Source organism: Salvelinus alpinus, chromosome 4, assembly GCF_045679555.1.
Source record: "Salvelinus alpinus chromosome 4, SLU_Salpinus.1, whole genome shotgun sequence".
Taxonomy (NCBI): Eukaryota; Metazoa; Chordata; class Actinopteri; order Salmoniformes; family Salmonidae; genus Salvelinus; species Salvelinus alpinus.
In genome coordinates, this window is record NC_092089.1 from 34,224,491 (window position 1) to 34,248,032 (window position 23,542).

General features: G+C 47.9%; 1 protein-coding gene across 2 annotated transcripts in view; it reads left to right on the top strand.

Annotated features, from left to right (window-relative positions):
- Positions 1-5,304: 5,304 nt before the first annotated feature.
- Positions 5,305-23,542, top strand: part of cicb (capicua transcriptional repressor b) — a 57,417-nt gene continuing 39,179 nt past the window's right edge. For both annotated transcript variants that reach the window (XM_071396829.1, XM_071396830.1), the window contains exons 1-2: positions 5,305-5,501; positions 14,649-18,600. In XM_071396829.1, coding sequence (XP_071252930.1) covers positions 14,838-18,600 — 3,763 coding nt within the window. In that variant the 5' untranslated portion in view covers positions 5,305-5,501; positions 14,649-14,837. The remainder of the gene's footprint in view (positions 5,502-14,648; positions 18,601-23,542) is intronic.

The window sequence follows — 23,542 nt, forward strand, 5'->3', positions numbered from 1 at the left end:
TTTAAGTACCTTGGCATCAGACTTGATTCCAACCTCTCTTTTAAAAAGCATGTGAAAAAGGTAATTCAAATAACCAAATTCAGCATAGCTAATTTTCGATTTATACGAAATTGTTTGACTACAGAGGTAACAAAACTGTACTTCAAATCTATGATACTCCCCCACTTAACATACTGCTTGACTAGTTGGGCCCAAGCTTGCTGTACAACATTAAAACCTATTCAGTCTGTCTAAAAACAGGCTCTCAGAGTGCTTGATAGGAAGCCCAATAGCCATCATCACTGTTACATCCTCAGAAAGCATGAGCTCCTGAGTTGGGAAAATCTTGTGCAATACACCGACGCATGTCTTGTATTCAAGATCCTAAATGGCCTGGCTCCCCCTCCACTCAGTATTTTTGTTAAACAGAAAACCCAAACATATAGCAGCAGATCCACAAGGTCTGCTATGAGACGTGACTGTATAGTTCCCTTAAGGAAAAGCACCTTTAGTAAATCCGCTTTCTCTGTGAGAGCTTCCCATGTCTGGAGTACACTGCCATCAGACACACATAACTGCACCACATATCACACCTTCACAAAATGCATGAAGACATGGCTAAAGGTCAATCAGATTTGTGAACATAATCCCTAGCTGTGTATTGCCGCTTTCCATGTTGTCTGTTGTCTGTAACTTGTGAGGTGTGGAAACACTTTGTTGCTTTTATGAATTTTGTCTTGCTGCTTTTTGTTCTTTGTTGCTCTGTCTGTATGTTACGTCTTGCTTGTTCTATGTTGCTCTGTCTGTATGCTACGTCTTGCTTGTTCAATGTTGCTCTGTCTGTATGCTACGTCTTGCTTGTCCTATGTTGTCTGTCTGTATGCTATGTCTTGCTTGTCCTATGTTGCTCTGCGTGTGCTCACTGCTCAATGATTGTCTATATTGTAATTGTTTTTAATAACCTGCCCAGGGACTACGGTTGAAAATTAGCCGGCTGGCTAAAACCGGCACTTTTACTGAAACGTTGATTAATGTGCACAGTCCCTGTAAAAATAAACTCAATTCAACTCAACTCAACTCAACACACACACACACACACACACACACACACACACACACACACACACACACACACACACACACACACACACACACACACACACACACACACACACACACACACACACACACACACACACACACACACACACACACACACACACACACTCTCTTTCTCTCTAGACCATTGGATTAGTCTCTTTATCCATACATACTGTAGCCTTTCCTCATATCAACTGTAACTACAGTATCAGATTAGACAGGACAGATCAACCAACCAGGAGTGTGTTCCCTGTCTTTCTCAAACCCTTTACAGTTTAACAGGGTTTTTACAGGGTTATTGATCAGACTAATGAGCCCTAATGGCCCTGGCTGTGTGGGGAGTGTTGTGTTGGGAGGGGTATGGTTGGTTTGAGCGGAGAGAAGCTGTGGAGATTGCTGTGTCTCCAGGAACAGGCTCAGTCTCTACTGACATGCAATATACACTATGAGCCTGACAGGAATGCTGTCCCTCTGTTAGGCTAAAGGTGCAAAGTGTAGAAATAGAGCATATAGATCCAAAAGAGCACACATACAGTTAAAGATGTGGGCTGTTTAAGGTATCTGTGTGATGTAGGCTCTATGTGTTGCATTTCTGTGGTAACTGGAGCCTCTTTGGCCCTGAGAATCCTCTTGCTCTTGTGCAGGCAAGCAGCATAGAAATTGGGTGTTATAGAATGGATAAGTGAAGCGTGATTGTGTTCCAGCCAAACTGCTTATGCAATACAATGTTCTGTTTCTAAAGTAACCAGGGACCTGTAGCCCCAGGTATCCTCTCACATCAGGGAAGTTGGTTACCCAGGTGTGATTGGAGGCAGGAAATAGGTCACAGGAAACAGGTAACAGCCAAAAGCCTTCCCTCAGTCCACCCTATAGAGAATGATAGAGGCCTCTAGTGGCCAAAAGGCTGTATTAGCATTGGCAGCTCAGTTGAGGGCTTCCACCATTTGAATGTTGTCAACTGGGTGAGACTTCCAACTTCATTGGCTGATCCCTACTGATGACCCGGTTGGAATCATGTCCAACCGGGTCATTAGGAGGGTTTAGCCAATCGTGAAGAAGAAAATGGACTTTAGCCTCAGTGGCGCTGCCCATGCTGTCACAGACACTGTAATGGCACAGATACAAAGATGAGTCCACCCACACCTCAATTCCTGTGGCTCAAAAGATGTTTCCTTTCTTGGGAAATGTACCGTTAATCCTCTTCCTTGTATCTCTCCCTAGGCCTGAAAACAATGTTTTTTTTAAAGTTTTTTTTTAACCTGGAAACCTTGTTAATGGCTGTGATGGCATAGAGCCCTAAGTCATTGGTGTTGGGTCCGGGGCCAGGAATTAGAGGTTAGAGGTCAGGGGTTATGCTACTGTGAGTGTCTGCAGTATTATAAGAGCCAGAGCTGTCAGACATTCCATCGGTCTGCCCGTGTAGTGTGGGTTACTGCTAGGTGTGAGGAGGTGGTGTGTTGGTTGGGGGTAACCTTAGCTTTTAAGTGTATTACTGTATTATGTTCTAATGTTATATGAACTCTGTGGGAGCATACAAACAGTGAAATACACTAATTACATACAGAGAGATTAATTTACCAATACCGTTATCCATCACTGCATAGTCATAGTGCATTTTCATACTTTGGTCCTACTTTGTTCTTGAACTCTCCATTGGTGAGACCATTGATGATGTGTTCTGTCTGTACACAATGGAATATCTCATGTCAGCTAGCCTGTGGTAAATACCAACTTTCAGTACAAATAATGGTAGTCCTCTAGTGTAGTGAATGTATGTAGCCACCTCCACATTCATTTCAGTTTACACTGAATGGCTGAATAGGGATTTGTCCTTCTCTCTCTATGTGCTTCATACCACAGTATTATTATTATCTCTCTCACACTCCCCCCCTACCCCAGGACCCAATGCTCAGCAGGGGGGGCGAGTTTCTGACATCTGATTGACAGGTCAGTGATGGGGGTATAGAGAGGGGCCATTGCTGGGGTGAGGGGTCAAGGTCAAAGGTCAGAATCCTGCTGAGAGAGGGAGAGACTTGCTAACGAGGGAAACATTTACAGCCATGTCGTCATCCACACAGCTCAGGTCTCTCTCTCTCTCTTTCAGTCAACAAACTGCTGACACGCAGCAGGGGAAGAGCAAACTTATATTTGATTACTAACAAGAGTGAATTAATCTATTGATTGGAATTAATTTGAAAATGGTCGATGTACCATGCTAATTACCATGTAAATACACAGTGGGACCACATTTATATTCAACTTTTTTACTGAAACAGTTTGGGTCCTCAATGGTTTAAATACATTACAAACTGAAACATATCTGAAACAGTCTCAATTGCTTTTTGTAATAATATAACTCCATTCAAACTATACATTACTGCATATTTTCATATAATCTACCTGGTATTTCTAGAAACTAAGAAGAAAGCTAGAGAATGCTATGTCTGCGGTGGAGTTCGTATAGCCAAATACTGCTCCTCTGACAGCAGCACTAGAAGTTAACTCATTCTCCAGAGATGTAAAGTAACTAATCAGCAACAGACAGAGACACAGACAGACAGACGTAAACGTTTTTAGAGATTGCGGCATTATATCACATTGCAGTGTTGTCTATTTACCGCTAGGTGTCTCCCTTCCTGCTCCCTTCCACCTTCTCTCACACACTGACACACACGCGCGTGCTAACACAATCTGCCTCTTTATCTGGTGGTCTTTCAGATTTTGTGTTGTCTTTTTTAATCAACATGTATTATTTTGTATAAACAGAGATTCTACTATTTTCATTTTTTTTTTTTATCGTTTCCATATGGCATGTGAGGGAACACTAACAGGGGGACACCGACAGCGAGGACGCTGTGAGAGGCTTCTGCCCAAGCTGTCTGTCTCTGCGTGAGTCTGTTTGTCTGTCTACTACAAGAGAAATAAGGATGATGTAATGTTTACTACGTAACTGTCTTTGTTGGCTTGCACAGCCTGGAAAAAAAGAGAAGACTACTCTATATCTCTGTCACTTAATCAGAAGCAAAGGTAAAGACCTCAAACCAAATTTATCTTTCAAAGGTATTGCAGAAAAACATCCAGAACAAAAATGTTATATTTTTTCATAAAATCTGCCAGTGTGCTATTGAGAATAGGCTAGAAGTCCGTTGTAGTCGTAGTCCTACTGTGTATGACTGCCATAGTACTACAGAGGTTCGGCACGCCACTCTTCCATGCAGCCTGGCTCTCTCTCGTACTACCGTACTTGCAGTAAACACTGGTGAGCAGAGTTTACGACAGACCACACCCCCTTGGTCCAGCTGGTGGCAACATACGTGATGACATCACCACTGCGTTCGGCCATTGGCTGGGAGACATCTCCGGCCTGGCCAATCAGGCGTTGGCAAGGTGACGTCAGCAAAGATCCCCTTGTCATTTTCTATGGGAGAGGCGGGGCAGTGTAATCGTCGACGTCAGACAGAGCTGAACTCAGCGCCGTGATTGGCTGTTCGGTGCGAGGTGAGGGTCTGTTGCTGAGAGAAAAGAAAGGAGGAGTGTAATCAGCGAAAGGAGAGATACAAAGGAGTGAAAGCGGTGTAATGGCACAACATTTTACACTATAACAATTATAAAGAAAACGAAGATCTCAAGGCTCGAGAGCAGTAAAACTTTTTAGAACCCCTTCAGCCTCCCCTTCTTTCTGAATCACTCCATCCCACTTTCTCCATTCCTTCAGGTCTGCAGAGGGAGTTGACATACTTGTAGAAATCACGGAGTTAGTTTCTGTAAGTGCTCACACTATTAATGACCTATCTTTTCCTTGATGTTTCCGTGATAAGGAAAGTCCCACAGTAGACTGTCTAGCCAGGGATGGCCCTTGCTCTGTCAGTGGTGGTAAACGTGACACGTTATTTTGGAGGGGGGTGGACACCTATGCTATTCTATTGGCTAAACTCTGATTCGGTCCCTCCCTTGAGCCCACCCACACACTGTTCCTATGGTTCCCAATGCCCTTATTGGATACTGTATAGTTTCGGACTAGGCACCGGCTTGGTCTAATATCCCATAGACATTCGCCAGATACACGTGTCAATCATGTGGAAATTGACAGCTGTCCACACCCTTTTCTTTGTACGGTTAACGCTGGTAGGCTACTGTACCTGTCAGAGAACTGTGATTGGTCAGCGAGGCCAGCTGTTAGTGGTTCATTCACCATTTTGAGACTGTAGTGGAAAAGGGAACCAGATATTTTTTTATTTTTTTATCCCTGTTTGAGTTGCTCTGGGAAAAATACATGTTTTACGGAGGGAAATTAAAGTGCGAGCCCGGACCACACAGTAGCAACGGCCAGCCGAAGGATGTTAACCGCGAGCGTGCAAGCTTCCTCATCTGCAAAATAGGATCGTACATGTTTCTATTGCCAACTGAATTTTTCTGTTTGGGTGAGTTACAACTAACCGACTTGTATGTTCTTCTCCAACAAGCTAACAACAGTTACTATCAACGGTTAACGGTCGGTCGGTTGCCCTGTTTTTCGTACTGATCGCGTGTAAAGAAGAGTGACACAGCTTTCTCGCTAAGTATCAAGGAAGGGACGAGAGAAAAGAGGAGAGGGGGGTGAGGGTGCACAGTCACTAAACTTTGTCAACGGATTAACTGCATAACCTGCAAGCAAGCTACAAGTAACTTTGCACTACTATTCTCCACCTCAACGTTGCAGTAAACTTGACTTTGTGCATAGCAGTAAATAGGTAATCGACCCATCTTGCACACCCCAGTGCAGCAAATACATGACACCCCAGCATCAGCCCCAGTATGTACTATTGCTGTCCTGACTGTTCGTAAATAGTAAACGAATGGACACTACGTCCTATATTACTTAAAACAGTCCCGAGCAGTTGTAATGACGTTGTTGTTACTACTACTACTACTACTACTACTACTACTGAGCAGTAGTTGCCAGATTAGCTAGCGATTTGTGTGACCCGCTTAAAATGAATGCTGTTTGGCTCGCTGAATTAAACTTTTGCGTCATGAACCGTCCCTGAAGTAACTGCACATCAATTTGCAATATATTTTAGTGTTGGAGAAATATGTGCAAAGCTGCGTTGTGTAGAAAATGTCGTTGGGCTAAGCATTCGACACATGCTGCTGTGTTTGTTTGCTTTAGGTAAGACAGCCTCAACTCCTTTGACATTGTGCAGCGGCTCTAGTACTAGCTAGGCTACTCTTGCTCGGATCAGCGCAGAACCTAGGCCGGGGAGAAACAGCTCGTATGCTGTCTGGCACTATGTAACGGATCCTCTCAGGCCGTGCTCCCACTTTTCTGCCCAGCTAAACACCTATCATAGCACTCCAGAGGCGTCTTGGCTGCATTGAGCTGCAGTTTCCTTATAGACTTTTCTACATTTGACATGTAGAATATTTTCAGAGAGTTAAACAACATTTGCAATTGGGGTGTACAGACTTGTACCTCGGTGCTATCACAACTGACAGCATTTGCAATGTATTGCAGATTATGCATTTAGAAAACCGTTGATTTTGTATCATCATCATTGCTTTCATCACTTAATTTGTGCATGCATATGGAAATCTCTCCTAGATTGAAATGTATCCTGTAGTTTAGCAGAGCAGTTTGCCATTGATTTGGCATTGGCAGTCCTGCCATTGGGTCCCAGTCAACACTGGACACCTCTGGTCCATGCTAAAGCTGTAGATCAATAACTGACTGGAGTCCTTAACGGTTGTTTCAACCTTCAATATTTCTGTTTCATCAATAATATGGACAGTGACAGCATAATTATGCCAGCAAGCAACTGACAGTATTTTAACTACGTCACAACTGAACTGAGGTTCTCCACCGTAGCGCCCTCACACACTCACACACTCACTCACACACTCGTTCATATTCTCCCTCTCACTACACCAACAATACCCTGACAATATGTGTTCCTTTATGTCGCATTGTGCAATCACTCCACCCCCTCGTCGTACAGTGAGTACGTACACAAGAGCTACTCAAATGTGTGTGTGTGTGATGTGTGTTATTTAATTTTTTGCTGTTTCATGTGTGTTGGTTCCCTGGTGACCCAGTTTAAGGGTAGGATGGCCCTGTCACCACGGTAAACCACGGGGGAGAATACAGTACACTCCCCTTGTACTACACCTTTTAATCCTTAGTGGTGTAGTGTATCTTAGTGCTCCCCTCTCCATCCCGTTCCCTCCACTGCAGCCCTGCGCCCTCTCAGACGCCCATAAAATACATTTCAGAGAGGGATGAACTGCAGTGTGCCATACCACACGCACACAGTATGAAGAGGTGCAGCACCAAACAAGCTAGAGACAACGTGAAGTCCCACACTCAACATATGGTGTTTTGTACACACACTCTTGTGTGGCACATCTCCTGCACACGGGCAGTCGGGCACACACACACCCTCTGCCACAGTGTACTGGGGCACTGCACTATATTCCTCACGAGTGGTTCACAAAAATTGCATTGTGGCAGTAGTTTATAACCGTGGGATAGTACAGTAATAAAGTTTAGTGGGACTAGGAGCATGCTTTTATTCTGCATATGTGCCCATGTCTTTACACTCTCTGTAGAGATTAGATGTCTATATTAATTACTCCTCACTGTGTATGTGTGTGTGTGTGTGATCTTAGGCCAATGGAGAATTGAACAGTGTATCTTTTCTGTAAATTCCTGGTTCAGTGTTAGTGTGTGGGACTGCTCGCCGTATATTTGTGTGTGTGTGTAGTCAATGCTGCTCGTATTCCAGGGTGATCGTGTTTAGACTGAGTTCTGAGTACTAGGCCTTCACTGTCTGTGGGGCTAAATGTTTATCAATCAACCCCTTTAAGGCCAGTTCTGCCAGAGGCTCTCACAATACAGAATGGAATAATTTATACATTTAGATGGATCTAGTTATTGGCCTTGTATTTTAGTTGGGACACTGTAGTCTACATTAGATGGTACTTTAATCACATGATAAAATGTACATTGTACAATATTTGTATTGTACTGTAATAAACAGGCTAATCTCCTGTTATTGCCTTTTTTGTGATTGAGCCAGAATCAACTGATCTTAATCAAGGCCAGTAAATTATCATTGTCTTTTCCCAGAAGAAGACGCTTAAAATTTCTCCCAGTAATTTTTCTGGAATCCGAAACATGGTATAAAGAAAAAAAAATTATAAAGTGTTTTGGGCACATACAGACAGCTACTTTTACTTTATTACGTTTATTTTTGCACCCCGGGCGCCGATAACGTCGGTTGAATGCATTCAGTTGTGCAACTGAGTAGGTATTCCCTTTCCCTAATGTACAGTCTCGGTTTTAGCCAGCCGGCTAATTTTCGACCGCAATCCCAGGGCAGGTTATTAAAAACACTTAAAATGACAAGAATGACAATAAGCACATACAGAGCGGCATATGAGAAGTAACACTTAGCACGCAGATAGACGGCACAAAATACACAAAAAACAACCAGTTCTTTGGAATTGTGGTCTTAAATGAAAATCAACATTTAGGATTGATGAAAAAAATACACATTTTAGCCTTGGATGGTTGCTGACCTCTCTGGGCTGTAATTCAACTAAAACCATGCCCATGATCAACACACTGACCTTGGCCTGATACTTCACACTCAATCTTGTACTGATACTTCACACTCAATCTTGGCCTGATACTTCACACTCAATCTATTACTGATACTTCACACTCAATCTTGGCCTGATACTTCACACTCAATCTTGTACTGATACTTCACACTCAATCTTGTACTGATACTTCACACTCAATCTTGTACTGATACTTCACACTCAATCTTGTACTGATACTTCACACTCAATCTTAGCCTGATACTTCACACTCAATCTTGTACTGATACTTCACACTCAATCTTGTACTGATACTTCACACTCAATCTTGTACTGATACTTCACACTCAATCTTGTACCACACACTACTTCCAGGCAGTGTTTCCCCTATATTAATTTAGCAGTGGCAATCCGCCGCTGCTAAATTGCTGCCCCCACTCCAAGAAATATGATGTAATATATATACAGTACCAGTCAGAAGTTTGGACATGCCTACTCATTCCAGGGGTTTTCTTTATTTTTACTATTTTCTACATTGTAGAATAATAGTGAAGACATCAAAACTATGAAATAACACATTTGGAATCATGTAGTAACCAAAAAAGTGGTTCTGGTTGAGATAATGCCAAGAGTGTACAAAGATGTCATCAAGGCAAAGGGTGGCTACTTTGAAGAATCTAAAATCTAAAATATATTTTGATTTGGGTAACACTTCTTTGGTTACTACATGATTCCATATGTGTTATATCATAGTTTTGATATCTTTACTATTATTCTACAATGAAGAAAATAGTACAAATAAAGAAAAACCCTTGAATGAGTAGGTGTGTTTAAACTTTTTACTGGTACTGTATATACAGTGGGGAGAACAAGTATTTGATACACTGCCGATTTTGCAGGTTTTCCTACTTACAAAGCATGTAGAGGTCTGTAATTTTTTATCATAGGTACACTTCAACTGTGAGAGACGGAATCTAAAACAAAAATCCAGAAAATCACATTGTATGATTTTTAAGTAATTAATTTGCATTTTATGTGATTAATTGATTCCGTGATTCCGTCTCTCACAGTTGAAGTGTACCTATGATAAAAATTACAGACCTCTACATGCTTTGTAAGTAGAAAAACCTGCAAAATCGGCAGTGTATCAAATACTTGTTCTCCCCACTGTATTCTCCCCACTGTATATATATATATTTAAAGCTCTGATATAAAGTATGTAGAAACGATAGAGGAGCTATGTCTTATAAATAAGATAATCTTTGAGAAATAACAATCACCAATAAAAACTAGACAGTTCGAGAGAATCAAAAATTCAAAAAATGTCAAGGCATGGGGCTACCATTGATTTTGTTGTAATGTTTGAGTCACTCAGATAGCATTAGAACATGGCATAAGCTATGGCAAAAAAAAAGATTTGCAGGAAATTAGCTTTAAAACTGTCTGCAAATGTTCTCTCAGCCCCATGGCAAAATGGGTAGAATTGCAGGAAATTAGCTTTAGAACACCACACGTTAGAACACTGCATCCAGGACTAGATGAATGGTCACTAAACTTGAATTCCTAGTGTGTGGAGGAATAAAACGGAATAAAATACAAATAAAATGTAGCCTACAGTACGGCACAGTATAAACACGCTAAGGGCTCTACAGTGCAAACATTTTACTCGCATATGTGCCTAAATATTTTGCTGCGTGACCTGGAATTAAAATTTAGAACCACCGGTGCGCCTCGAAAAATAATCACCCAGATGATGATTGTTGCAAAGATAACTTCACTGTACAGCAGCCCCTGAGTGGAGAATACACTGAGCACAGATTCATGACCGTCATGCTTGCACCATTACTACAAAGAAAACGTCTTGTTACCGCAAATATTTTCTCTACATTCCTTTGTGTGCTCCAACATTTTTCACCTTAGGCACACAGGTGCTCCTTGTAGAAAAGGTCAGTTTAGAGCCCTGCCGCTTTCTTATCAGCCGAAGCCAAGAGCATTTTAAAGACCATGACCATGACCAAACACATTTTTAAAGACCATGACCACGACCATGACCAAACACATTTTTAAAGACCATGACCATGACCATGACCAAACACATTTTAACGACCATGACCAAACACATTTTTAAAGACCATGACCATGACCATGACCAAACACATTTTTAAAGACCATGACCAAACACATTTTTAAAGACCATGACCAAACACATTTTTAAAGACCATGACCATGACCAAACACATTTTTAAAGACCATGACCATGACCAAACACATTTTTAAAGACCATGACCATGACCAAACACATTTTTAAAGACCATGACCATGACCAAACACATTTTTAAAGACCATGACCATGACCAAACACATTTTTGGGGCTTGAGATCAGATCCCTGACTAGCTCCCTCCCCTGACTCCTCCAACACGTATCTCACCACATTCCTACACTCACCACCTCCCTACACTCACCACATCCCTACACTCACCACCTCCCTACACTCACCACCTCCCTACACTCACCACGTCCCTACACTCACCACGTCCCTACACTCACCACGTCCCTACACTCACCACGTCCCTACACTCACCACCTCCCTACACTCACCACCTCCCTACACTCACCACCTCCCTACACTCACCACCTCCCTACACTCACCACCTCCCTACACTCACCACCTCCCTACACTCACCACCTCCCTACACTCACCAACTCCCTACACTCACCACGTCCCTACACTCACCACGTCCCTACACTCACCACCTCCCTACACTCACCACGTCCCTACACTCATCACCTCCCTACACTCACCACCTCCCTACACTCACCACGTCCCTACACTCACCACCTCCCTACACTCACCACGTCCCTACACTCACCACCTCCCTACACTCACCACCTCCCTACACTCACCACCTCCCTACACTCACCACGTCCCTACACTCACCACCTCCCTACACTCACCCTCTCCCTACACTCACCACCTCCCTACACTCACCACCTCCCTACACTCACCACGTCCCTACACTCACCACCTCCCTACACTCACCACGTCCCTACACTCACCACCTCCCTACACTCACCACCTCCCTACACTCACCACCTCCCTACACTCACCACGTCCCTACACTCACCACCTCCCTACACTCACCACCTCCCTACACTCACCACCTCCCTACACTCACCACGTCCCTACACTCACCACCTCCCTACACTCACCACGTCCCTACACTCACCACGTCCCTACACTCACCACCTCCCTACACTCACCACCTCCCTACACTCACCACCTCCCTACACTCACCACGTCCCTACACTCACCACCTCCCTACACTCACCACCTCCCTACACTCACCACCTCCCTACACTCACCACCTCCCTACACTCACCATCTCCCTACACTCACCACGTCCCTACACTCACCACCTCCCTACACTCACCACGTCCCTACACTCACCACCTCCCTACACTCACCACGTCCCTACACTCATCACCTCCCTACACTCACCACCTCCCTACACTCACCACCTCCCTACACTTACCACCTCCCTACACTCACCACCTCCCTACACTCACCACGTCCCTACACTCACCACCTCCCTACACTCACCACCTCCCTACACTCACCACCTCCCTACACTCACCACGTCCCTACACTCACCACCTCCCTACACTCACCACGTCCCTACACTCATCACCTCCCTACACTCACCACGTCCCTACACTCACCACCTCCCTACACTCACCACCTCCCTACACTCACCACCTCCCTACACTCACCACCTCCCTACACTCACCACCTCCCTACACTCACCACCCCCCTACACTCACCACCTCCCTACACTCACCACCTCCCTACACTCACCACGTCCCTACACTCACCACAACTAGGGACAGGAGGTTTACCGCACCACGTCCCTACACTCACCACAACTAGGGGCCAGGAGGTTTTCCTCACAACGTCCCTACACTCACCACAACTAGGGACAGGAGGTTTTCCTCACAACGTCCCTACACTCACCACAACTAGGGACAGGAGGTTTACCGCACCACGTCCCTACACTCACCACAACTAGGGGACAGGAGGTTTTCCTCTCAACGTCCCTACACTCACCACAACTAGGGGCCAGGAGGTTTACCGCACCACGTCCCTACACTCACCACAACTAGGGGCCAGGAGGTTTACCGCACCACGTAACCGTAATTGCTCTACTTTCAGGCCATGTGTCATTCTAATGAATGAATCAGGCCATTCGGTTATTTTAGCCGAAGGGAGAGAAAGGGCCAAAAGCCGTAATGGGACGGCCAGGGGCCTGAGAGTGTGAGACAGGCTGAGGGAGTTTGTAACAGCCATGTTAAACTAAATACTGAAGAGGTTATGGTGTTGTGTACGTGTGTGAGTCGTTTTTAGCATGGGTAAACAAACAGTTAAAACACGGTGTCTTAAAATGACTCTGTTGAAGAATTCTCCCATTAGCCTAACCCTCACTTCGTCTCTGAGAAATGTGTGCGTGTTTACATCCATGTGTGTGTTTGCCTCTGTGTGTGTGTGTGTGTATGTGTGTGTGTGTGTATGTGTGTGTGTGTGTGTGTGTGTGACTGTTTTTGTCCATTTTGTTTTGCGCATCACTGAAGAGTGTGCCTGACCGTGTGCCAGGGTTAACATTTTCCCAATATGAGCACATTAAACCATGCCAGATTATTCAAAATGTGTAGCTTTTTCCTGTGTCTGTGTTTGCCAGTACGAAAAAGAGACAAAGAGACACAAAAGAGAGAGAGAGAAAGAGAAAGGGAAAGAGAGAGTAGGGCTGGGTGTGCTAGAACGAGGAAAATCCCTATGACTCTATATGGGAAAGGCAGACCTATTGCACAGCTGGCTTACTCTTTTTTTCTCTCTCTCTCTCTCTTGCTCTCTGTTCCTTCTCTCTCTCTCTCTCTCTCTCTCTCTCTCTCTCTCTCTCTCTCTCTCTCTCTCTCTCTCTCTCTCTCTCTCTCTCTCTCTCTCTCTCTCTCTCTCTCTCTGTCTCTCTCTGCCGTGTGTAGCCGTCTCTGTGTGTAATCAGCCCTCGGCCTCTCTGTGTGTTCGGCCTCTCTGTGTGTAATCAGCCCTCGGCCTCTATGTGTGTGAGTGACCTCACCCTGCCCACCATAGACCACCACTGTCTGATGGGAGTTAAAAAAAGACCTGTTTATGACCCATGTATTGGTGTGTGTTTTACCTGATGTGTAAATGTGAGCCCAGGCACACACACACACACACACACACACACACACACACACACACACACACACACACACACACACACACACACACACACACGCACACGCACACGCACACACACACACGCACACACGCACACACACATCGCATAGAACAGCATAACCTGGGAACGTGTGTGTGTGTGTGTGTGTGTGTGTGTGTGTGTGTGTGTGTGTGTGTGTGTGTGTGTGTGTATGTGTGTGTGTGTGTGTGTGTGTGTGGAGAAATTAGTTTGTAATACTAGAGCAGTGCTCAGATGTAAATCCATGTGTCATAGTGACCAAGCTAATGTATGAAATAATATGCATTCCATTTCTAGTTTAATCATGTAACCTGATGATGCATCTGTAAAAGCTCTGTTTAGTTAGTGGAGTGTTAGTGGAGGCTCATCCACAAATGTTAGGAACTGTGGCCTTTGAAACATCGTCATTAGCTGGAGTGGGAATCATCAACACTGTTTACTTCCTCAAATTCACTCAACATTAATGTATATGTGTGCACATACACACACTTGTGCACATACACACACTTTAGTGGATTAACATGGAGGTGAATGGTGGCGTTATGAGCCGGTTGGTGGGTTGGTGGGAAGTCATTCAGTGCAGTACACTTCCAGGTATGACATCATTTTCTAATCTCAGCCATTTTTGATGATGACGATAATAAATGACCACCTGTCTTCTCTCTCTCTCTCTCTCTCTCTCGCTCTCTCTCTCTCTCTCTCTCTGTTTTTAGTCTGATTTTCAAAAGAACAAGGAAGGAAAAAGGGCAGTGAAAAAGAGAGCAGAAGACCAGGGGGCACCGGAAAAAGAAAGAAAAGGAAGAAACAGGGTAAAAATAAGACGAGCCAAAGAAAGGATAGAGCAACCGTCAGCACTCACCCCACAGAGTATAAAGGCAGAAAGGAAAAGACAAGGTGAAGAGATGAAGCCACTAAAGAAACAGAGGGGGCGCTCTCCCCCCTCCACACGGGCCAAAGGGGGGAAGAAGAGAGGGGCGACAGAGACCCCCCCAGAGAGGGACAACAGGAACAAACTCAGGAAGGAGAACCAAGACGGACAGCCTCAAACCACGCCCCCCGCCCACTTGCCACGGAAACAATCCACAACCTCCTCTGACAGCTCTCAGCGGGAGCCAATCAGAGGCAGTGAGACCCCAAAGAAGGAGGGACCTACAGAGCAGGTGCTGCAAAGGCAACCTGAAGATAAAGAGAAGACCGAGGACAGCAGAGGGGGGGTTGGGGGGAAATCAGGGGGGCCTAACAGCACCCCCACCTCCTCCCATAACAACACCCTCACCATCCCCACCCCCACTACCAGTCCCAGCCCTACCTCCATGTCCAGTAGGAAAACAGCCACCTTCAAGGCCAGAGTCCCCAAGAAGAAGTACATCGCTGAACACTATGCTGGTAGCAACGCCCCCGGCCTCACCTTCACCCCTGCCCCCATGCACAACAGCCACAGTAACTACAGTAGTACTAGCAGTAGTACTAACAGTAATAACAGTAGTAATACCATTAGTAACAGTAGTAGGACTAACACTACTATTAATGGTAGTAACAGCCATAGTAACAGCATTAGTAACAGCCATAGTAGCAGCTCAGTCAGCCACTCGTTAGCCCCCAGTGTGTCCAATGAGGAGTGGAAGGTAGCCGCTAGCAGCCACAGACATGACCCAGGGGAACGGGGGTTGACAGGGGCCTCCATAGGGCCCAACAATGGTAGTGTGGCCCCCCAGGACAGAGAGAGAGACCCCCAGGGTGGGGAGACAGAGGCAGAGTGGGCCCCTAACTCAGTACGCTCCGTATCCACGGATACAGCCAGCGAGCACGATCTGGAGGTGAACTCCCAGCCCAGTACCAGCCCTGCTAGAGCCCCCTACCATGGCAGCCTGCCCCCTTACTCTGCTACTACCTCCCAGCCCGGCCCCAACCCTAGCCACAGAAAGGGCAGTCTGTCCGGGGCGGATGCCCTGGCCAAAGGCCTGAAGAACCAGAGAGTTCTAGCCCGCTGTCGATGGAGAGACAGACTTAACGGAGAGCAAGGTGGGAGGGAGAGAGAGAGGGATGGACCCCTGTCTCCTATGTTCAGGGCTGGGGTGGTGCGGCGGGTGAGTGGGGGCAGCGCTGATATCCAGCTGCAGGGGGAGGAGGGGATACTCTGTTACCCCTTTCAGGGGGGGACCGCACACCCGGAGGGGGAGGAGACAAGCGTGGAGTTCATCCTGGACGCCCCCCCACCCGGCACGGCGTCGGTGGCCATCGGGACACGCGTATGTGTGCCTTTCGGAGGGGGGCGAGATGGGGGTGAACAGGGGACACCTCAGCTATACAGAGAAGGGGTGCTGTCCCAGGTAGACCCCCACCCTGCCGTGTCGTTCCCATACAGGGTGCTACTGTGTGAGGATCGAGAGGCGCTGGAGAATGGAGGGAGGGAGGAGGAGGGAGGGATGGAGGAGGAGAGAAGGAGGGCGCAGGCCCAGGCTGTATGGGTGTCCAGACAGAGCCTGAGGCTGCTGACTCCCCCCTGGGAACTGCCTCACCCAGAGGGGGGGAGGGAGAGGGAGAGGGAGAGAGAGAGGGAGGAGAGGGAGAGAAGGGAGGAGATGGAGGTGGAGAGGGAGGTGTGCCAGCTGAGTATTGGGATGGCGCTGGGTGGGCCGATGGGAGGGGGAGCGAGGTTGGTGCACAGCTTCTCTCCAGCTGGGGTGGTGGGGGGGCATCACTATGGAAACATCCCCCCCCACCCCTCCTCGTTGGTAACGACCAGCGTTGTCGCCAGCACTGGAGAGGGTTACCCTGACAGAGAGATAGAACAAGAGAGGGAACAAGAGAGACAGAAACAGCCCCAAACACCAGAGGAGGACATGGAGATGTCTAGGTTCAGTATGGGTACCCAGCCTCGCCACATCCTCTCCAAGCCCCTCCTCGGGGGGCACAGCTACCCCTCCTCCCAACACCTGGTCCAGGGCCTGGGCACGCCACTGGGCTCTCACCTGTCCTCCCTCACCTTGCCTGGCCCTGAGGCCCTGGGCATGACCCCCACACCACACCTACCCCCTTCCAAGAGTGCCCTGGTCCCCCTGGACAAGACCCCCTCCCAGATCCCCACCCCTACCCCTGGAGGGGGGTCTACCTCCTCCTCAGCCTCCTCCTCGCGCTCCCGCACCCCCCTGTCGGCCGCCCTGCAGAAGTACAAGAAGGGGGACGTGGTGTGCACCCCTAACGGTATCCGCAAGAAGTTCAACGGCAAGCAGTGGAGACGCCTCTGTTCCAGAGAGGGCTGTATGAAGGAGTCCCAGAGACGAGGATACTGCTCACGCCACCTCTCCATGAGAACTAAAGAGATGGAGGGAGCGGGAGGAGGGGGAGAGAGGGACAGGGGGAGAGGAGGAGGAGGGGGGAGCAGTTCGGGGACGGTCACCCCCTCGGACCTGCGTGGGTTTGACTGGGATGAGACGTCCAGAGACAGCAGCGAGGCCAGCAGTAGAGGAGACTCTCGCCCTCGGCTGGTGCTGCCCTCCCTCCTCCCCCATGATTTCTCCAGGTTTGATTTTGACGAGTGTGAGGCAGCCACCATGCTGGTGTCTCTGGGCAGCTCTCACTCTGGGACCCCCTCCTTCTCCCCCACCTCCAACCAGTCCCCTTTCTCCCCCGCCCCCTCGCCCTCACCCTCCCCCCTCTTCGGATTCCGTCCCGCCAACTTCTCCCCCATCACCGCCTCCTCCGTCCTCCCCCCTCCTCGTAGACACAGACACCCCAGTGCCACGGGGGGCAAGCTGAGCACCCCTGGGGGGGCAGAGAGGGAGAGGCATACCTCAGGGGTCCAGCCGTCCTTCCACACTAACCTGACCTTCACTGTCCCCATGAGCCCCAGCAAACGCAAAACAGACGTTCCTCCTCCCTCCTCCCACCCCCACCACGACTACCCCCTCAAACCTGAGCTGGAGCAGGGGGACCTGAACCCTGCCTCGTTCCCTGTCCTCTCCCCCCAGACCCCAGCACACACCCACGCTTACACACCCACCTTCTCCTGTCCCCGAGGGGTGAGCACACCAACCAGCCGGCCCCCCTCCTCCTCCACCACTTCCCCCCCTCCCCTCCTGGTGTCCCCAACTCCCCCCTCCCCTCCAGACTCAGGCCCCCGCCGTTTCCACCCCACATCCCAGCAGGCCTTGCGGGACTCTCCAGTGATCGTGCGGAACCCGGAGGTTCCTCTGGCCAAGTTCACAGAGCGTCCGTTAGGCCGTGGGGGGGGGGGAGTAGGTGATCCTAAGAGTCTTAACAGCGTTACTCCCCAGCCTGTCTCCACTCTCCAAGTCCCTGTACCCATCAACGCTGCTGCTGCCGCGGCAACCAACGGCACCGTCCTCCTCCAGAGCCCCACCCCAACCTTGGTGCTGGTGTCATCCGCCCCGCCCTCCCTGACCTCCGTCACCCCCGGTTACCCCGCTTTGGCCTGCCTCTCCATCTCCACCACGCCCCCCTCTTCGGGACCCCCCCTCACCAACCCAGCTAGCCCAGGGGAAGGGCGGGGTAGGACGGAGAGGACAGGCTCGTTTGGGGGGGAGGTTCAGCAGCCAGTGGCCTGTCACCCCTCTCCTACAGCCCTGCTGCCCCTCATACTGCCTGCAGAGAACCTGCACCCCACACCATGCAAAGACATCATCATGGGACGCCCCGGGACAGGTGAGACACACTGGGAGACAGCCTGGACATGAAGGGATGAGATGGGGTAGAGGTACAGGGGGGAGGGATGAGGTGGGGTAGAGGTAAATGGAGAGGGATGAGGTGGGGTAGAGGTAAACGGGGAGGGATGAGTTGGGGTAGAGGTAAACGGGGAGGGATGAGGTGGGGTAGAGGTAAACGGGGAGGGATGAGATGGGGTAGAGGTAAACGGGGAGGGATGAGGTGGGGTAGAGGTAAACGGGGAGGGATGAGATGGGGTAGAGGTACAGGGGGAGGGATGAGATGGGGTAGAGGTACAGGGGGAGGGATGAGATGGGGTAGAGGTAAAGGGGGAGGGATGAGATGGGGTAGAGGTACACGGGGGAGGGATGAGATGGGGTAGAGGTAAACGGGGAGGGATGAGATGGGGTAGAGGAACTGGGAGGGATGAGATTTGGGTAGAGGAACTGGGAGGGGTGAGATTTGGGTAGAGGAACAGGGAGAGTGATGAGATTTGGGTAGAGGAACTGGGAGGAATGAGATTTGGATAGAGGAACTGGGAGGGATGAGATTTGGGTAGAGGAACGGGGAGGGATGAGATTTGGGTAGAGGAACGGGGAGGGCTGAGATTTGGGTAGAGGAACGGGGAGAGGGATGAGATTTGGGTAGAGGAACGGGGAGGGATGAGATTTGGGTAGAGGAACAGGGAGAGGGATGCAGGGGGGTGAGAGATGCTATGATTATAATATTATGATTATTTATTGTGACTACTATGCTTTGATTATTGTGTTTAACTCCAGGCCAGGCCTAGGTTGGCATCATGAAATGGAAGAGCTTTTGAAACGTGAATGCACAGTTTGTTGTAGCAGCAACAGCAGCATGAAAAATGGTTACCTAGTTTCATTTTCCACCAAATTCACATTTACGGAACAGGGATTGACTTCTGGGCAGGTCATTTCTCTCGTTAAACAGAATGAGTTTAGTGACATTTAGTGAAGGGAGGGTACTGGGATGTCTCGTCTGTTCAGCAGGCCTTACGGTCCGTGCTATCCTTGCTCCTTGGGACCTCCCTACCCCATTGAAGTTGGCATTTTAAAATACTTTAGGTTAGGGTAACAGTAGGGATTAAGGTTAGGTTTAGTTTAGGGACATCCCAAGGATCTTGGATAGCACTGACCCAGGGCTTACAGTAACAAGGAAGGGCTGGTCGGTGACTGTTGGGTCAGAGTAGGGAAATCAGTTCAGTTTAAATGGGTATAAAATCCAGGATATACTGTATGTAATGTAGGCCACATACGGACCGTTTCCACCATCTCTCGCTGGGTGTGTGTGTGTCATCATTGTTTGATACTGGGTTTAGATAGAGAGTGGGGAAGGCCTCTGAAAGAGAGGATGAATGACATTTGGGGTTTTGTCTTTGAGAGAATGCTACTGACATGAATCCTCTCAGTCCCATCTCTGCAGTGCCGTCTGACTGTAAGAAGGGGTACAGTCCCAGTTAGGATACGGTATGTAGGCTACCACTGCACCAGTACGGTCAATTCTACCATTCTGGTGTGTGTGTGTGTGTGTTCTGGTGTGTGTGTCAGTTTCTGTAATGAACAATAGGACATTATTGACAGGAGGTAATCCTACAGGAGAACCAGAGGTGTGTGTGTGTGTGTGTGTGTGTGTGTGTGTGTGTGTGTGTGTGTGTGTGTGTGTGTGTGTGTGTGTGTGTGTGTGTGTGTGTGTGTGTGTGTGTGTGTGTGTGTGTGTGTGTGTGTGTGTGTGTGTGTGTCTAAAGAGACGGAGGGATGGTTTGGTTAGCTGCCTTTCCCCAAAGGCTATTATCTACGCCACTTATCAATGACGCGTTGTGTGTGAGCGTTTGAGCGTGTGTCTCTGTGTCATGTTGTATAGTATGAAGGGGTAAAATAAGGTCTGTGAGTTATTTTTGAGTGAGTTGGTTTGGGCTCGTCCATTTTAGAGTTGTGTGTGTTTGCATGCTCACGTTACAGTGCCAGAGTGCATGTGGGTGTGTAAAGAATCCTCTGTGCTTCAAGCTCCTGTGTGGGCTCTCTTTCTCTCTGTGTGTCTCTGTGTGTGTCTCTCTGTGTGTGTGTCTCTTTGTGTCTCTGTCTCTCTCTCTGTGTGTGTGTGTGTGTGTGTGTGTGTGTGTGTGTGTGTGTGTGTGTGTGTGTGTGTGTGTGTGTGTGTGTGTGTGTGTGTGTGTGTGTGTGTGTGTGTGTGTGTGTGTGTGTGTGTGTGATCAATAAACAGTGAATCAACATTTCTCCATCTGCGCTGGAGCAGTGGTATGACATTTAGATGGCCTGTTGTTGTATTCAGTGTGATTGTATGTGTTGTAGGTCTAGCTATTTGTCTGTCTTTGCGAGACAAGTGTATGTGGGTGTTTTCTCTCTCTTGAGAGAAAGAGGGTGTGAGTTCTTGTTTGTGCATGTGGTTGTCAGAGAGAAACTAGGGAGGTGTGTACTTACTGCGTAGTTACGATGAGCTTTGAGTGTAAATTACACATACGAACAGGCCTCTACAATACTGCTACACACACACAACGAATAGCCTATCATATTGCAGATAAAAGTGACTTTATATACACTTAACAGAAATATAAACGCAACATGGAACAACTTCAAAGATTTTACTGAGTTACAGTTCATATAAGGAAATCAGTCAATTGAAATAAATAAATTAGGCCCTAATCTATTGATTTCACATGACTGGCCAGGGGTCCAGCCATGGGGGAGCCAGGCCCAGCCAATCAGAATGAGTTTTTCCCACAAAAGGGCTGTATTAGAGACAGAAATACTCCTCAGTATCATCAGCTGTCCGGGTGGCTGGTCTCAGACGATCCCCCAGGTAAAGAAGCTGGATGTGGAGTTCCTGGGCTGGCATGGTTATACGTGGTCTGCAGTTGTGAGGCCGGTTGGACGTTCTGCTAAATTCTCTAAAACGAGGCGGCTTATGGTAGAAAAATTGACATTAAATTCTCTGGTGGCCATTCCTGCAGTCAGCATGCCAATTGACAAAACTGCACATTTTAGAAGTGGCCTTTTATTGTCCCCAGGTCAAGGTGCAACTGTGTAATGATCAGCTTCTTGATATGCCACACCTGTCAGGTGGATGGATTATCTTGGCAAAGCAGAAATGCTCACTAACAGGGATGTAAACAAATTTGGACACCAAATTTGAGAGAAAAAAAAAAAAAATGCGCGTACGGAACATTTCTGGAATCTTTTATTTCAGCTCATGAAACATGGGACTATCACTTTACATGTTGCGTTTATATACACTGCTCAAAAAAATAAAGGGAACACTTAAACAACACATTGTAACTCCAAGTCAATCACACTTCTGTGAAATCAAACTGTCCACTTAGGAAGCAACACTGATTGACAATAAATTTCACATGCTGTTGTGCAAATGGAATAGACAACAGGTGGAAATTATAGGCAATTAGCAAGACACCCCCAATAAAGGAGTGGTTCTGCAGGTGGTGACCACAGACCACTTCTCAGTTCCTATGCTTCCTGGCTGATGTTTTGGTCACTTTTGAATGCTGGCGGTGCTTTCACTCTAGTGGTAGCATGAGATGGAGTCTACAACCCACACAAGTGGCTCAGGTAGTGCAGCTCATCCAGGATGGCACATCAATGCGAGCTGTGGCAAGAAGGTTTGCTGTGTCTGTCAGCGTAGTGTCCAGAGCATGGCGGCGCTACCAGGAGACAGGCCAGTACATCAGGAGACGTGGAGGAGGCCGTAGGAGGGCAACAACCCAGCAGCAGGACCGCTACCTCCGCCTTTGTGCAAGGAGGAGCAGGAGGAGCACTGCCAGAGCCCTGCAAAATGACCTCCAGCAGGCCACAAATGTGCATGTGTCTGCTCAAACGGTCAGAAACAGACTCCATGAGGGTGGTATGAGGGCCCGACGTCCACAGGTGGGGGTTGTGCTTACAGCCCAACACCGTGCAGGACGTTTGGCATTTGCCAGAGAACACCAAGATTGGCAAATTCGCCACTGGTGCCCTGTGCTCTTCACAGATGAAAGCAGGTTCACACTGAGCACATGTGACAGACGTGACAGAGTCTGGAGACGCCGTGGAGAACGTTCTGCTGCCTGCAACATCCTCCAGCATGACAGGTTTGGCGGTGGGTCAGTCATGGTGTGGGGTGGCATTTCTTTGGGGGGCCGCACAGCCCTCCATGTGCTCGCCAGAGGTAGCCTGACTGCCATTAGGTACCGAGATGAGATCCTCAGACCCCTTGTGAGACCATATGCTGGTGCGGTTGGCCCTGTGTTCCTCCTAATGCAAGACAATGCTAGACCTCATGTGGCTGGAGTGTGTCAGCAGTTCCTGCAAGAGGAAGGCATTGATGCTATGGACTGGCCCGCCCGTTCCCCAGACCTGAATCCAATTGAGCACATCTGGGACATCATGTCTCGCTCCATCCACCAAAGCCACGTTGCACCACAGACTGTCCAGGAGTTTGGGGGATGCTTTAGTCCAGGTCTGGGAGGAGATCCCTCAGGAGACCATCCGCCACCACATCAGGAGCATGCCCAGGCGTTGTAGGGAGGTCATACAGGCACGTGGAGGCCACACACACTACTGAGCCTCATTTTGACTTGTTTTAAGGACATTACATCAAAGTTGGATCAGCCTGTAGTGTGGTTTTCCACTTTAATTTTGAGTGTGACTCCAAATCCAGACCTCCATGGGTTGATAAATTTGATTTCCATTGATAATTTTTGTGTGATTTTGTTGTCAGCACATTCAACTATGTAAAGAAAAAAGTATTTAATAAGAATATTTCATTCATTCAGATCTAGGATGTGTTATTTTAGTGTTCCCTTTATTTTTTTGAGCATTGCGCGACTACGTGAGAAAAGGATGAGATGGAGGGAGAGAGGATGAGATGGAGGGAGAGAGGATGAGATGGAGGGAGAGAGGATGAGATGGAG